At 46.7% G+C, this 17,610-nt stretch overlaps 1 protein-coding gene across 3 annotated transcripts in view; it reads right to left on the bottom strand.

Annotated features, from left to right (window-relative positions):
- Nucleotides 1–7,719: 7,719 nt before the first annotated feature.
- Nucleotides 7,720–17,610, bottom strand: part of Znf652 (zinc finger protein 652) — a 56,499-nt gene continuing 46,608 nt past the window's right edge. Inside the window, exons 6-7 of one of the 3 annotated variants that reach the window (XR_012912303.1) lie at nt 15,522–16,312; nt 7,720–8,406 (exon numbers count right to left, since the gene is read on the bottom strand). Coding sequence is in view for 1 of the 3 variants with exons in the window: in XM_075991013.1 (XP_075847128.1) it covers nt 15,792–16,312 (521 nt within the window). In the remaining 2 variants the exon portion in view is untranslated. Of the gene's footprint in view, nt 16,313–17,610 lie in introns of all 3 variants that reach the window. The other 2 variants (XR_012912302.1, XM_075991013.1) reach the window with 2 other exon arrangements.

Genomic DNA, 17,610 nt, shown 5'->3' on the forward strand with positions numbered 1-17,610 from the left:
CCCATGTGGACCCCATGAATTGTACTCAGGCCTCCCTGGGCCGTCTCACCAGCCCCACTTCATGGTTTTTATGTAGTCCAGGTTTGCCTTGAAGATCCTAACCCTTCTGCTGCCTCTACTTCCCAAGTGCTGGGATTTATCTCAAGCACAATTCACTACTCCCAGCTTGCTTTAAAAAAAATTATTAAAGTGTGTGTGCACGTGTGTGTGCGTGCATGTGCGTGTATGTAGTCAGTTCCCTGATGTTTCGTGGGTTCTGGAGACTGAATTCAGGTCCTCAGGCTTTCGAGGCAAGCACCTTACCCACGGAGCCATCTTGCCTCAGGAATTCCTACCTCCCCCACGGCTAGCTTTTCATTCAACAGTTCTTTCCTGGTGTATTTTTTTCTTCTCACATGTTACCATGAGTAGCAAAAAAGCAGGCAGGCTTTGCCCTGGAATTTGTCATGAGCATTTACAAACTGTTTTGCATAGACTGACCCAACACAGTTCCGTCAAGCTGGCCGCTCCTCTGGCTTCCAAGGGCACATTCCTCTCTCCTACGTGTTCACTGTGTCCAGCTGCTTCTGTTGATGTCCATTCCTGAAGACTCAAGCTTTCTGCTGGGTGTGACCTGTCACTCAACACTTGGGAGCCAGAGGCAGGACTGCTGTAAGCTCAGGGCCAACGTGGTCTACACAGCCAGTCAAGGTGGCACAGTGAAACTGTCTCAAAAGGAAAGCAACCGATGAAGTCTTCTCTGCTTAGGATTTCTGTCTTTCTTTCTGTCTTTCTTTTTCTTCTTTCTTTTTTTTTTTTTTTTGAGACAAGGTCTTACTGTGTAGCCCTAGCTGGCCTGGACTTGCTTATCCATTCAAGGCTGGTCTTGAACATCCTCTGTCCCCTGAGTGCTTCCATGCCTGGCATTTTTAACAAAGACAATCTAGGGTTTGTTTTCTTATCAAACTTCTCAAAGTTCTGTCCAGCCCCCTCTCACTTGCCCAGCGTCAAAGCCGTGATTGTAGGTGTATGCTGTGCCAACTTCAGAACTACGTTCTGGTTTTCTGCTGCAGCAGCTTTTCTGAGAAATGGTCTCACTGCGTAGCTCTGGCTGGCCTGGAACTCACTCTGTAGGCCAGGCTGGCCTCAGACAGATATCTGCCTGTCTCCGTCTCCCAAGCCTTTCTTCCTCCAGTTCACCGTCTGTGCTCACCAGAAGCCCAGGCAGACTTCCCTGATCAGATCCTATGACCTGCATCGAGGCCACTCCCCGGCTCAACACTGCACCCTTTAGCGCCGTACTTAAACTACCACTGGGGTGGAGACCTCATTACGAGTTGGCTAGAAAGTCCCATGTGAGAACTGCCTTCCTCCAGCCACTCAACCTGTCGGATGTTCTGGCACGGACACCAGCACCCAAAGCCAAAAGCTTGTTAGTGAAGGAAATAGGCCAGGTCAGAGGTCGTGTTGGACACCAGGCCTGGCTGTGATAAGTCACCACGAAGTCTGCAGATGATGATGTCACAGGGTTCAGGAGAGCGTGACTCTTGAATTCCATCTCGTCTAAAGCAACAAGTCTGATCTGTATACCAGTCGTTGGACGTGGGTCTCCTCTTCAGTGCTGGGTTTCTAGTGGTGTACCCCTGTGTTGTCTAGCGGTGACCACAATCGTGTGTGTGTGTGTGTGTGTGTGTGTGTGTGTGTGTGTTTTGACATAGGGTCTCGTGTAGCCCAGGTTGGCCCCAAACTTACTACGTAGTCAAGGATGAGCTTGAGCTTCTGATTCTCTCACCTTCGTTTCCCGAGGTCTAGAACTGCAGGCAGGCATGTGCACCGTGTCTGATCTATGTGACGGTGGGGACTGACCCAAGGCTTTGTGCACGCACACATCCCTGGTCCTTTCATTGCTTCATAACAAAGTATCCCCAGAAGCAGGACTAGTAGCACAGTCCTGCAATCCAGCTCCTTGGGAGGCTGAGGGTATGATCTGAAGTTAAAGGCTTTCATGGACTACACAGTGAGTTCAGGGCTAACCTGGGCAACTTGTTGAGACTTGAGGCTCACTGGTGCTCATTTGAGCACACTGGGGCTGTGCTCAAATGAAAGGGCGCTTGCCCAGCATGCACGAGGCTCTCAATTTCCAGGGCCACCCAAATCCCTAACAAGAAATAAAATTGCCATGCCGGTCAGTGGTGACGCACGCCTTTAATCCTAGCACTTGGGAGGCAGAGGCAGGCGGATCTCTGTGAGTTCGAGGCCAGCCTGGTCTACAAGAGCTAGTTCCAGGACAGGCTTTAAAACTACAGCGAAACCTTGTCTCAAAAACCAAAAACCAAACAAACAAACAAACAAAATTGCCCCCCAGATCTCATTGCCTGAAAACACATTCCCTCAGAGTTTCTATTGTCAGGTGACTCTCGTTCCCAGCTCAGAGTCTCTACGCTGTGCCGTGACTGGAGAGTGATCTTTTGACCTTGCTTATGTGACTGGTTGGCAGGCTCTTGCAGAACTATGTCCAAGATCTCTCACATGGCCGCTGGCCAGCTTCAGTTCTGTGGTGTCCTGCACAGGCTGCCTGGGTGTCCTCATGACGCAGCAGCTGGTGACTGAAGACCGAGGCCACATCCAGAAGAGACTTTGCTTTTGAGATTATGTGTCATATAATCCAGATTGGCTCAGGGCTTACTGCATAGCTGAGGATGCCTTGGACTTTCTACCTTTCCTGACCCGACTTCCTGAGGACTGGGATCATAGGCCTCCACCCCCAGGCTAAATTTCTCGGGTTTTCCTCTCTTTTACCTTGTCATTGGCATCCAGTCACTTCTGTCATAGCAAATTTACCAGAGGGAGGTCACTGGATACCAGCCAAATCAACGAGGGGTTGTTTAAGGGTGTGACCGCACCAGGGACACCTGGCAAACATTGAGCTGAGCCCTTCCCCTGCACAGCTTCACTGAATGCTCATGGTGACCTTACGGCAGTGGTTAGGAATGCCACCACTTGCAGACTCGGCAGTAAGCTCCAAGTGGCTAGATTGCTTACTCACAGCCATGGACTATGATTCGGGTTCTCAGCCTGTGTCTCGGGGCTCCTACAGGGTCACCTATCAGAGATTTACATCGTGATTCATAACAGTAGCAAAGTTACAGTTACCAAGTAGCAATAAAGCAATTTTATGGCGAGAGATCACAACATGATCTGTATTAAAGGGTCACAGTGTTGCGGAGGTTGAGAACCACTGGAGAGATGTAAACAAGCCCATGCGTTCCTGCTTCCTCTGCTCTAAGATCCCCTTCTGCAGACCTCGGGAAGAATCCAGGTCGTGCAGATGAGTAGAGCTGAACTGGGGCCCGCCAGAGGGCTGGAAAACCTGGCATGTCCCGACTGCAGAGTTCAGGAACGGGGCTGGCAACAGAACGTGGGGCGCATGCCCGAGGGGAAACTTGAAATGGTTGTATAGGTAAAATCCCTCCTCCTTCCTACAGGACAGAATAGAGGAAGCAGAGGTCTAGAAACAAATGTAAGTGCTGACAATTGCAATCAAGAGTATTTCACTTCTTGTATGGGGGTGCAGGAGAGAAGGGGGTGCAGCGGAGGAGGGGGTACGGCTGTGTAGACCAAAATCTGTGGACCGTTTCAAGTTACCTCCTGCTGCACCGCTGTTGCCCGGCTCACATCTGACGTCCCAGATTCTGAAGGTGGGTTGGGTGGTCATGCTGCTCACTGGGGCTCTGAGCAAGCCATCAGCGGTTGGGTCAGCTGACCTGGAGCACTGCAGGCCTTCTATCCTCCGGCCTCCACTGCGGAAGTGCTGCGGGCAGAGGTGTGCGCCGCCACCATACCTGACCATAGCCTGGGCTTCCCCCCTTCCCTCTTCACGTCTCTCCGTGTGTACACACATGTGCACACGCGCAAGGAGGCCTGAGGCTGACGTCAGGAACCATCTTGCACGGTTCCTTCACTTATTGACTGAGCTCACCGGTATGGCTAGTCTTGCTAGTCAGCTTGCTCTGGGGATCCCGTCTCTGCACCCAACAGGCCTGTGGGTTTGGGAGAATCTCGACTCTGGTCCTTGGGCTTGTGGGGCAAACGCTTCAACTGCTGCACCACCTTCCAAGTCTGTGTCATTATCGGGAGTCATGTTCCAAGGAAATAAAGGCAGAAGCTGCCCGATGACTCCACACACGGGGCATTTGATGAAATCTGACACACCATAAAGGTTGTGGACATAAGGAGGTTTTTGCTTTGTTTTATTGAGACAGGGTCTCACTGTGTATCCCTGGCTCACCTGGAACTGACTCTGAAGACCAGGCTGACTTGGAAATCACAGAGATCCACCCACTTTTGCCTCCTAAGTGCTAGGATTAAAGACGTGCACTGTGCCCGGCACAAAGAAACTTTTTAAGTCACAATAACCTAGAAAGGATGGGTTCTGAAGGGCCTGGAAGGTAGCTAAGTTGAGGGCACTTGCTTGAGAAGTGTAAGCCCTTGGGTTCAATGCACAGCACCCATTTCCCAAGAGAAGGCCTATGTGTGAATTGCAAAGAAGTACTAGTAGTTAGCCCTCTGTTGCGGTACTGGTAACGGGGTATGGTCTCCAGTGAGAAGAGACTACAAGTGTCTGGGAGTGAAGCTCTGCACTGCAGGAGACAGGGAAGAACGATGGCCAGTCTGTGTAAAGGGGCCTGCAGTTTGGATGCAGTCAGAGAAAGACACTGCTAAGACATTGGGAAATCCAGTTAAAACAGCCTGATTGTCTGTGAAATTGAATTCAGGCTGCTGCTGCAAAGGGACAGAACCGAGCTGTGCACATTGGCTGCTGCGGGACAGGGTTCTGTACTCCAAACAGGACGTACTAATGAGCCTCAAAATTAATTTAGGGGCTCATGATTCACATAAAAAAAAGTAATAAGGGGCTGAGGACAGTTCAGTCTGTAAAGGGCTTGCCAGAGTTCATCTGAGAATCCACACTGAAGGCCAGGCTTTGGTGGCATTCATTATAACCCCAGGGCTGCAGAGACAGAGCATCACTGGGGCTTGCTGGACAGCCAGTCTAGTCTAACAGATGGGCTCAAGGTTCAGTGAGAGACCCTTTCTCAAAGGAGGCAGATGACATTCCTGGGGGTGACAGCTGTGGCTATCCTCTGGCCTACTGACACAAGCACACACACACGCACGCGCTCTCTCTCATGAACGAGCAGGCACACACTTGCATCAGCAGGCAGATAAACTGAGATAAAGCTGGGCCTGGTGGTTCAGTCATCCTAGAACTCGGCAGGCTGGGGTTGAAGTATAAGCTCCAGGCCAGCCTGTGCTGTATTGTGAGCTCCAGGTCAGCCAGAGGCACACAGTGGAACTATCTCAAATAAATATATAAATAAAAGCACAGTGTCCTGGAACTCGCTCGGTAGACCAGGCTGGCCTTGAACTCAGAGATTCACCTGCCTCTGCCTCCCAAGGGCTAGGGTCAAAGGTGTGTGCCATCACCAGCCAGCTATAAATATATTTCTTACTAAAGTTGTGGTCAATGTCTAGAGCCACTGATGTAATATGTGCCGGGGTAGAGGAAGCTATAGCATGTACTAATAAGAAAAACAGTGGCCACACCTACAATCCTAGCACTTGGAAACAGGACGAACAGAGGTTCAACGTCACCTTCAAACACATAACAAGAAGTATGTAGCCATGGCTACATACACCTGTCTCAAAAACAAACCAGCTGGGTGCTGTGGTGCACCCTTTAATCCCAGGATTGGAGAAGCAGAGGTAAGCAGATCTTTACAGGGAACTTCATGCCAACCATGGTTACTGTGAGACCTTATCTCAAAAGCAAAATGAGGGGCTGGAGAGATGGCTCAGAGGTTAAGAGCACTGGCTGCTCTTTCAGAGGTCCTGAGTTCAATTCCCAGCAATCACATGCTGGCTCACAACCCTCTATAGTGAGATCTGGTGCCTCTTCTGCCTTGCAGGCATGCATACAAACAGAACACTGTATACATAATAAATCTTTAAAAAAAAACAGTGTGTTAATATCTGTCAGATACAAAAGGACTGGAGAGGTGACTCAGCAGTTAAGAACCCTCAGTGCCCACAACGGGTAGCTCACAACCACCAGTAACTCCAGGTCTGGGGAACTGACACCCTCTTTCTGGCCTCCTAGGGCACCTTCACCTTCTCTCTCTCTCTCTCTCTCTCTCTCTCTCTCTCTCTCTCTCTCACACACACACACACACACACACACACACACACCTTTAAAAAACAGTAGAGAGTAAAAATGGCAATTCTGTGGTCTGCTCAGCTCTGTTCCATTCTAAGAGGTTTCAAGCAGAGGGAAATGTGAACAATAAGGTTTCCTTCCGAGACACTGGAGTCCCTAATTGGAATCCTGGAAAAGGAACAAACAGGGTGGATATGAGCTGGGAAGGCTTGTGACAAAGCTGGCTTATCTTCCAGTTGGCACAGCCCTATCTCAGAGGGCAAGCTTCAGGTTGCAGGGACCCACATCACCTGAAACCACATTACATAATTTTAAATATATATATGCACTCATTCATCTCCCTCCCCCAGTACTAAGCATGGGACCCAGGATCTTACTCATGCCAGGTAAATGCTCAACACCAACTCTAGAGCTCTTCTTGTTTTTTTGTTTGAAACAGGGTCTCGCTAAGTTTTCCAGGCAACCTTTGACTTTGTGATCCTCTTGCCTCAGCCTCCCAAGTGGTTAAATTATAGGCTTTGGTTCCAAACTCAGTTGACATAAATACTTGTCAGGTTGTCTCCACTGGAAAGCATGCTCCCAGACAGTAAGGACTCCCTCCCTCCCTCGCCCACTGCCGACTCTCTGGGTCCTAGATCCAAGCACTCAATGGACACGACTAGCTGAGGGACTGAACTGGGCAGGGGTGACTGAACTGGGCAGGGGTGACTGAACTGGGCGGGGGTGACTGAACTGGGCGGGGGTGACTGAACTGGGAGGGGGTGACTGAACTGGGAGGGAGTGACTGAACTGGGAGGGGGTGACTGAACTGGGTGGGGGTGACTGAACTGGGAGGGGGTGACTGAACTGGGCGGGGGTGAGGAAAGGAGCTGCATCAGTACTGAATTTCCCACTGCTACCGTTCACTAACTACACTTGATAAGCTGTCTGCCCTGTGTTTAGCTGGGCCATAGCCGATCCTGATCCCTTCCCAAACACCCCCTCGGAAGTTCTGTGATTCCTGCTCGGCTGGTCAGGGCAGTGTTACCGCAGCTGAGGAGCAGCAAGGCAGCAACACTGCAGAAGGACATCAGGTTAACTGTGGTCGCCAGCCTGGGAGGCATGTCACTCAGCTGAACCTGGGGGTGCAGACCTGTGAGCCCAGACACTCAGGAGGCTGAGACAGGAGGACAGCACATTGAAGACCTGCCTGAGTTCCGGAGTGAGTTCAGAGCTAGCCTGGGCAACTTAATAAGACCCTGGGTCAAAATCCAAAGTGAGACGAGGGCTGGGAGGTAGCAGCGGCACAAGCTTGGGATGCAATCACCAGGACTGGGCGGGCAGGTGACAGCAAGTACGCTCTTCATAAAAGTTCAGGCAGCATTTGGGGCTTGTGATAGGCGCTACCAACCAGAGATACCAACCAATAATCCAGGTGTGGCTTGCAGGATTATTTTATATAAAATGAGCAGTCATTAACCAAGGGACCCTCAGAATGTCATCTGAGGAAGGAAGAAATGAAGAAAGACACACAGGAATATGGCTACTTTTTCTTCTCTTTTACTTTGAACATTAGCATGAAGTTGGTTACCGTACACATCCAAAGGCCCAGCATGTTGGGAAAAATCATTATATGGCACACCTGTACCAGAGTCTTAATAAGAATAAAATATACAATGCTACATTGAGTGGTTAAAAATACACAAAAAAGTAGTTTTAACAATCTATAAATTTTTTATACTTAAAATCATGATTGAGTTGAAATAAAAAAGTGCATTTCATTGCTAAAAAAATATTGGTATACTTAACACAAGGAAGAAACTTATCACCGCGGGGGACTGGACAGGACGCCAGGCCTTGTGGGCCAGCTCAGAGGCCGCCTAACTCCACCCTTCACACAGCTCCCTGGGCCAAGCAGCCCTCCTCTTCCGCCAGGCTTCCCCATCTCAAGAGATCCTGTCCTACCCACCTGCCAACCCCCCAAGGTCCTCTAAGCTTCTTTACAGCACGACAGATACCTTCCTTCACTAAGTCCCACCTTGACTTGACCTTCACCTGTGCCTCTACAGAGACACGAGGGAGACACTGCCTCAGTCTGTACAGTCAGTCTTTTGACTTTGCAGGCAGGACCGGAAGCAAGCAGCTGCTCTCTTCTCTCTCATCTGACAGACATTCAACAGCAAGCTTTGTAAACCTAAGGCTAAAGATTCCCGGCGAGCAAACTGGACTTCCTTTAAGAAAAGAAAAAGTACAAGTGACCTCAGCACTATGGGGACAGCCACCTGCTACCTAACCTGGTCACAGCTTCCATTCCGCTTCTGCCCAGGGCTGGAATTACAAGGAGCCCTCAATTCTATGCATCCAGCATTGATCAGGTTTTTGGGTCTTGCTGGGGAAAAGGGACCAGGAAGAAAGAAATCAGCAAGGGATGCCCTTCCACGGGTAAATACTTCCTGATCCTACAGGGTAAATGTTCACGGCTGGTGTTCCCCTTAGTGGATACCCAACTTTTCATCTGAAGATGCGCAATGAGCACAATCAAAATTCCCAGAGAGCTGATGAGGGCCAGGAGCCCAAAGACAAGGAAACTCTGGCCTGAAGGGGTGCATGCTGTGGGAGGCCTCCCCACTCAACTGGAAGACCTGGTATAACCGATACCGACTTGGAGCAGACAAAGTGAGAGCATGTGCCCGTACACACACTCCAGCAGTCCTCAGTCACAGATGGGACGGTGCTGGGCCGCAATGGGACGCAGAGGAGGAAATAGGGAGGAGGGTTGCCTTTCAGCTCTGCATTTAATTAGTAAACACTGGATCCTTCGTGACACGGGCCCCACTTCCAATCTCATGTCACCAATATTAACAAAGGCTGTATGATTATGCTGCCTGGCCGACACAGAGCTCAGACCCAGGAATCTTTGCTCCCATCATGAGGCCTGAGCAACTACTGAACTTAGAGATATGTGAAAATGTTTTCATCAAATTCAGTGAGCCAAGCAATATTCTAGAAGGGCTTTAAAAGCTGAGAGGAAAGTACTTTAGCGCTCCCTTATGGTCAAAACAAGTACTGCAGATGGATAGAATTAGCTCAAAAAATGAAAAAAAATTATATTCAAATTTGTGGAAGATAATTGACTTGATTTTCTGAAGTATCTGGTGATAGAACTTGAGAAGTAAACACATATTACACTACACTGTTTCTTTCTTTTCAACTTAGCTAAAGTGAGCAATCATATATGGGAAGATACTTTCCAATGCTGCCAAGTAGTCTCAGGTCCTATGCAGGTGTGAGCGAGACCCTGCTTCTGGCTACAGGGCCCCGTTCACCTACAAGGCAGACTGGAGAGCCTTGTTCATCCAGGAGAGCCAGGGATGCAGAAACAAGCTGCTTCCTTCTCAGGCCCGGACAGGCCGGCTCTTGACTCCATTGAAACCAGCCAACACAAGCATCAGATTTCCTTTGGACGTTAAGCAAAACCCAGCTTCCAGATCCTTTTGAGCATCTCCATTTCCTATGAAAATCATTTTCAAGTAATTTGTCACATCCCCGACCTCACCAGATGCTCAAATAGGACGACGGTAACCTGGCGTTAAGCAACGGAACACCTCTGATACCTGGCCAAAGGCATCCTAATAACACAAAACAAGTGGTCATCCTTTCCCAGGGGTGTGGCTCCTCCCAGTGACAGGCAAGTATGGCTCTCCACTACCCGAAAGCCTGGGACTCTGCAGAGAAAACTAGCTGGTCTAAAAGCAGGTACTTTTAGGCATCTGGTGCTCCAGAAGTGACTGTCTAGACCATGGGTGGGAAACGGCAAGGCTGAAGCTAGTTAGTGACTCCTCCAGTCCAGAATCTACATCTTACAGTCTGCATACTGCTCTCGTTCTAAACAGTCAGTGAAACATTCAAACGTCTTGACTTCTATATTATCGAACCGATTCTCACAATTTGGTACTACCCCAACAATTAACATCCTGTCTGTTCCCAGACAAAAAGTATTACAAATTTATCAACAGCTGCCTTTTGAGATGCCTGCCTCATGCAGCTATCAGTCCTGGATGCCTCAGTACCAATAACTTTAAGGATCGAGGCAAGAGCTTGTAAGTCAGAAAGCAAAGACAAGGTCAAAAATGCGCATTAGTGTTCACTCACCTATAAAAAGTAATTCCAATTCCCTCTCTGAAGGAGCTCGTCTGTCTCCACTTTAGGAGGAGACAATGAACCCATCACACAGCACCAGCTTTGAACTGGGACGAGCGAGACCAGCCAGCTGCTAAAGAAATTCTTATCAATGAAGTGCACATACTACACACAGAACACACTTCGGTTTCCTTTTTATTACATCTTTCATATATTTATACACCAATTACACTTTTTAAATGACCTGTAAGAAGACAACTAGAAAGGAAAATAAACTGGGTTTGCACGGAGGACAGGTGGCTGGATGAGAGGGGCTGCTCAAAAAAAATCAATGACGGACTTTCGTTAAACCCCGAGAGCACTTTTAAATTCCTATGACTAAAATAAGATCACGGGAGGAACCCTGTAAAACATTTATGAGAGAAAGGATGTGCAGCAATAGCAGCATTCAGGAAGACTTCAGAGGAGAAAGAGATGGCCCAGAGAGACACTGGATGACCTTAGACTGTACAGGAACACCCAGCCTGCAGTGAAAGAACAGAAAGGTGGCAAAGGACAAGAACAGTTCTAGTACTAGAGGTGTCGTATGTGGGGAGTAAGACAAGCAGAGAAGCTACAAGGCTAACCCAGCAGCTAATGGAGGACCAAAACACAGATGCGTTCACAATCCTCAGCCAGGTTTTAGCCAGTTTGTAGCTAAGCCCTTTGGAATAAGGGTGAATTCCAATACTCATGGAGAATGAAACAATCAGAGGTAGGATCCAGACCAGGGAAAGAAGGCTCCAGGACACGGGCTTGTTGAAGGCACTCGAGAGCAGAGTGATAGACAGCAGAGGGTCAGACGGACAGCAACTACTCACTCCTGTGCGACAGTGAGAGAGACAGCTCCAGGAAAACGTCAGAGTGAGCAGAGTGGAAAACTCCACTTTATCACAGCCTCTAGTGAGGAAACAAGAAAGAGGAACTTGCTTGCAGAGTATGTAGGTCTGCAAAGCAGTTCTAATTTTAACGTGATTTTTTAAAATAGTATGGCATCTGATTCTTTAAACAAATTTACTGAAACTAGAGTTTCAAGGTTGGGAATTTAAGGAATTTTATTTTCCTTGGAGTCTTGCAAAAGCTATCCTCTAAGATGAAAAGGTCTGAATGTAAGTCTATAAAAAGTCTAGCGAGTACAAAGGTATAGAACTGCGAAGGTGCCAGACTGACAACGTTTATGGCTTCCATAGAGTGTAGCGAGGATCTCTGGGTTGCTTTATCGAGGTAGTTCCAGGGTTGGAAGGTCAGCGTTACTTCTCATGAATGCTACGGATGACAAGCAGACTAGCTAGTGAGTTGCTACTGCGTAACAATGCCATTATTTCTAACAGCCAATGACCTTTTATTCCTGAAAAAGAAAGAAAAAGATGGAGAGAGAGAATTCTTGGGAAATTTTCTAACTTAGTTTAAGTAAAGAAAAAAACTTAAAAACTGGTAATTCTTTACTCCACTTTAGAGTTTGAAGAATTCCAACTGCTCTCTGATCTTTTTTTTTTTAAGTTGATAAAATGGTTAGATCTAACACACCTCTTTTCATGATGTGTTCCACATATAGTCTGAAACAGCATTAAAATCTCTATCATGCGGACCATCAAAGCAACAAAAGTGGTATTTCCGCACAGCAGCTTAAACAGAAGCTTTAACTGAAATGGGTTCTTCTGATAGACGTTTTAGTTTTTCTCTCTTTGCCATAAAAACTCACCTATCATAGTGTGTTTTCCTAACCAAAATCTGCAAGAGGGGAATAAATTCACACACACACACACACACACACACACACACACACACACACACACACACACACTGCAATGGAGTTCTCTACTTCATATTCTCAAATTTTAAATCTTCCAGTGAGATAAAAATGAAACTAAATACATATCTATTCAACTATAATAAAAACTGAAAAAAAGTTCAAGAAGTTAAAAATTCAAAGCTTCAGAGAGCTTGCGTCTGCTTAGCAGTGTGTGTGGGTCACGCTCAGAAGCGAGGTTCTTAGACAGGCAGCTTTGGAAAGGCCCATGCTGAAGGACCACGACAGTGCATGGAAATGATTCTCAAAGGGTTTTCTGAACTTTATTAAAGTTCTATATGGAGACTTCTGCACTTGCTAAAAATCAAGAATCAAGTAAAAAATATACAGAAAAAATGAAGCTACATGCCTTTAAGTGGTTCATCTTCTCTTCATTCAGTTTTAAAATCTAACCCAGTATGAGCCTACCTGACTCAATTTGAGAGTAGCAGCCTTTCATTAGGCTAAAAAAGTGTGTATCCAAATGATAAATCTATAAGAAAAGAATGAAAGATGTACAACCCAGCCTCTAAAAATGTAATGCCAACTCAAAAACGCCCTTGTGGTAGCCAGGCAGGGTAATGAAGGCACCCATAATCCCAGCACTTGGGCAGCTGAGGTGGGGGAGTCATTGGCTGGAGGCTACGTAATCCACATAGGGAGTTCAAGGCCAGCTCTGTGAGACCGTTTCTCAAAACAACGACAACAAGTTCTTGGGTGCTGGCTGCTGTAGTTCACTCCTTTAGACCCGGTCCTCAAGCTGTGAGTTTGAGGCTAGCCCGGTCTACATAGAAGTAAATTGGTAACAATAAAAACCATTTGAAGATAAAGTAATCCTTGTGACAATACATGCCTTTGAAGATAGTATAAAATGGCAACAAGAAGGCCTCAACTTAATATCTGTTATTTTGAAATAAGGTCTATGTCTTTAAAAGAAGTACAGATATGGGGCTAGAATCAAACTCCTCCACAACCTTCTCCATGAACAGATAACAAGAACTGAACAGGTTCCGCAGAACCTTGGGGCACCGCAGCACACACGGAGAGGACACACATGATGCAACTTTTATCTTAGCAGCGGCCCCCAAGCACATTTTCAACCCTGAGTTTGAGTCTTCAGCATGTTAAACCCAATGCGCCTGCTTGTTTCAGGCTCAACCCTGTGGCCCTGGGCTCAGAAGCATCTCGGTGTGAATTTCATTATGTATATGTTCATTATTCATACATGACACTGATGAGAGCCATGTTTTAAAAAACAGTTTTCTTACAAATCCCAAGTCAGGGAAGATATACTTATCCAGAAAAAAAATTGGCATTTCTAGATTGTTCCACAATACATTGCAGTAAGAATGCATTACACAGTGTGACAGTGCTAACTCACTTTCCTAATTCCTTACTTTCTGCTTCTGTTAAGGAGAGTGGTGGTTATTGAGTTATTACTGGATTTCCTATGTAGCAGACACTTTCTTATGGCTATAGTCATTTGAATTAAAAAAAATCAGATCTGACTACCTGAATTTTTCAATGAGTATTCATAGTACATAAAATAGTTGATTCAACAGCCTCAAGTCTAGAATTTAGAATCTCTGTCCAATACTGTATTTAGCACAAAATAAGATAAAACCAATTAACTAAGCTATAACATACTTTTTTGATAAAAATATTTTAATATTATAGACTTGACCATGAAATATTGATATGTCTACAAGAAAGTGTAGATCTGCAGACTTTCCATGGGATGCAAAGGAGACTGTGGAAGTGAGCGGAGAAGGAACTGGCTTCCTATTTGGCTTGGGTATATGGGGGCTCCGGGAATGTACGCAAATATTAAAACTACCATTTGTTAAAATTTATGCCTAGAACTGGAGGAAAGGTGTGTCCCGAGACACTTTCCTGTCTCAGCACACAATTTTTCCTATGTATTACAGAAGACAAAGGTAAAACTGTAGTAAATCTAGAAATATGAAACCAAAAAGCTAATGTAGAGTATGATACGTAGAAGCAGAAACCTAACTTCAATCCAGAGTCCATGTGTCCCCAACCAGAGTTAAGTGGCCAGAAAAAAAGTGCGTGACGCATATCTGCACATTTCATATCAAAGATAAATAAATAACAGCTAAAGTTCTGATTTACGAGCCTGAGGAAAGAGAAATGAAGAAGAGAAGTGGAAGTGGCCACTCTTGGAACTCAGTCTCTAAGGTGAAGAAGTAGAAAACGTGTAGCTTCGTGGTCCACATTTGCCAGCTGACCGAAACCACTGTCGGCCCTTCTCTTCAGCTTCCTATACAACCCACTCCAGGGTGACCAGGCCCTGTGGAAGTTGCCCAGAGGCAGGGGTGTTGCTCCTTCCTCGCCTAATGCGGAGGACGATGAGGCAGCAGTACTTGGGGTTTCCTCTCACTACAATTTAAATGGCAGATGCAGATCAAAGTGACACCCACATTTTAGACACTGCAGACATTTGAAAACTTAGAAGCCAATTTGTCTTCTCATTCGCGTTTCTCAGCCTCTGTCAGCAATTACACTTATGATTTCAGCTCACCATTTAGCTTCTCCTAATGGTTCTGGGAAACAAAGCAACCTCAAAATTAGAGATGCCAATTTATCTTCCCTAACAGCTGAGTATGACAAAGTTCCTAAGAGAAGCGAGAAACAGACGTGATCAAAAGGAAACCTCTGCCACTTCCTTCTGAAGGTATTCACAATGTTACTCAGATTTTCAAATCAGACAAGCTTTTGGTGACCCTATTCCAACGCACCACCCCACTGAATCCACAGAGGGGCTCAAAGGGACACCAGGGATGGAGCGTGTCAGTGAGCCGATGGACGGAGTGCCCAGCAAAGATGGTAAGTTCCTGAGTACTTATGAACCTTGCTCTTGCAGTAACCTGGTCTGGTGACCCTCACCCAGTCCCAGAAGCACCTTTGTGTTGTACGGATGTTAGAATAAATTTGAAATAGAAGTTACTATATGCATCTTTAAGAATCACATTTTGATGATTATAAAAATTTATCTATTTTACAACATGGGTTTAGCTACACTGAAAAATTACACAGCTTATTGAAATACATTTCATTTTAGAAACAGACTACTAAAGTCTATACAAAAACTCTAAAATAATTTCTGTAGTAAAATAAAGAGTGTGTTAAAAGAGCTACACAAAGAAGAAAACTCCCATCTTCTCTATAATGCTTGATATTGTGTGAATTGTGACCAGCTCGACTGCAGTCAGCACCAAAAGCTGAAAAGAACTCATTACAATACACAGTGATACAGTTAATGCTCTGGATTAATCTCACAGCCTTCCCGATTAGTATAAAGGAAACCAGGCCTGTCCCCTCTTTGAGGAGAAGACCAGGATATAAAAGCAAGCATACCTCATCCGCTGATATGAAATTATAAAATCCCGCAGTCTGAGTATCTGAAATTTATAAAAGTCATCAGAAAATGCAAGCAAATTGGGCTTTAGTTCAGTGGTTCCCCTGGTTGTGAGGGCAGTCTTCTTGTTCACTCCTTCGGGTCAGTCTGATCGCTCACCAGGACAGTGGTCAAAGTCCTGAAGGAGGCCATGGAGACGGAGAGACCCCAGAGAGGCACAGCTGCACCCCTTCTGCCAACTCACCACGGGGATGGCACTCCGGCTGGCGCTAATGATGCTGGGCCTGGGGCGCGCTGTTCTTCTCTGTCAGATGCCTCAGGAAGGTGTCCTCGCTCTGGCCTCTGTGGTTTAGGGGCTCACTCTTGAAGAGGGCCGGAGGTGGGGGCAGGTGAGGCACAGGTGGGATGGGGAGGTGATGTGCGTGGTGTGGATGCGTGTGGATGTGCAGGTGCGAGAAAGGATGTGGGACCGGCCTTGAGGGAAGAGGGCCACCCACGGGGTTCATACTGACTGCAGGGGCTGGGCTCGTAGGAGTGTTGGCCACAGCTGGAGCTGGAGCAGCTGGCGCCGTGGACATAGGGATCTGGACAGCTGGCGGTACGTTCACTGGGCTGGTCACTCGGAAGCACTTCTCCTTGTGGGCCTTCAGCATGTTGGAGAAACGGAACCGCTGGCCACACACGTCACAGGGGTAAGGCTTCTCGCCTGTGTGAGTTCTGCGGTGCCTCTTCATGTTGGGGCGGCTGGTGAAGCTTTTGCCACAGATTTCACAGATAAAAGGTTTCTCTCCTGGGATGAGCACAGACAAACAGGGCTGATGTACCTGCTGCTCATGCTTTCACACACAGCACTTGGTTCCCCAAACTGAGACGTAACAGGACACAGCAGGCACAAATACAACTTATAGCCTACCATGCTGGAAGGGAAGAGGAGGAAAATGGGAGGTAGTGGTGGATGGTGCAGGTGGGGCCTATGGACACCGTGTCTCGCTCCACTATCTACCACTGTGCCAGCTCACGGTCACTTCACTACTGCCCCCTTTCCTTGCAGCAGGTGCTCATGCTGCTGTGTATTAAGTCGTATTCAGGGAACCTGGCTCTACTCCAATCACTACATCTGGTAGCTTTCCTTCTTACAGCAACATGAGTTAAAGGTTTGTAAGATTTTTATCCCCTGGTGGTGGTAGTGGCTCAAGTCTTTAATCCCAGCACTTGAGAAGCAGAGGCGCTTGGATCTCTGTGAGTTCAAGGCCAGCCTGGTTTACAGAGCGATCCAGGACAGGATATATATTCTTATCAAATGCTATGGTGCATATATCCTTACATACACAGAGAGGGTTAAAATGTACTTAACTTCATTTAGTGCATGTTTTCTTGAAAGATACCAATCAACCCTAAGAATTTTGAAAGGACTGGGTGTGTAATCCCATGCCTTTAATCCCAGTACTCTGAGACAAGGCCAGCCTGGTCGACAGAGAGACCCTGTCTCAAAAAAGAGGACAAGGGGGCTGGAGAGATGGCTTAGTGGTTAAGAGCACTGACTGCTCTTCCAGAAGTCCTGAGTTCAATTCCCAGCAACCACATGATGGCTCACAACCATCTGTAATGAGATCTGGTGCCCTCTTCTGGCCTGCAGGCATACATGTAGACAGAACACTGTATACTAAATAAATAAATAAACTTTATAAAAAAAAAAGAGGACAAAACAAACAAGTCATTTATGGTTGGACATGGTGGCCACACTCGTCTGTAATCCTAGCACATGGGAGCCAAAGGCAGGAGGATTGTCATGGGTTCCAGGATAACCTGTGCTTCAGTATGACAGTCTGTCACAAAAAACAAAACAAAAACTCAAAAGGCACTCACATAAATAACTCTTTTAAAAATAGTTATAAAAGAAAAATTTCAGTATTATAGATTAATTTTTTTTTTTGAGACAGGGTTTCTTTGTGAATCTTTGGCTGTCCTAGAATTTACTCTGTAGACCAGGCAGGCTTCAAACTCACAAAGATCCACCTGCCTCTGCCTCCCTAGTGCTGGGTTTAAAGTGTGTGCCACCACCGTCTGGCTATAGATGAATTTTTATAT

The sequence above is a fragment of the Microtus pennsylvanicus genome, chromosome 11, assembly GCF_037038515.1.
Source record: "Microtus pennsylvanicus isolate mMicPen1 chromosome 11, mMicPen1.hap1, whole genome shotgun sequence".
Lineage (NCBI taxonomy): Eukaryota > Metazoa > Chordata > Mammalia > Rodentia > Cricetidae > Microtus > Microtus pennsylvanicus.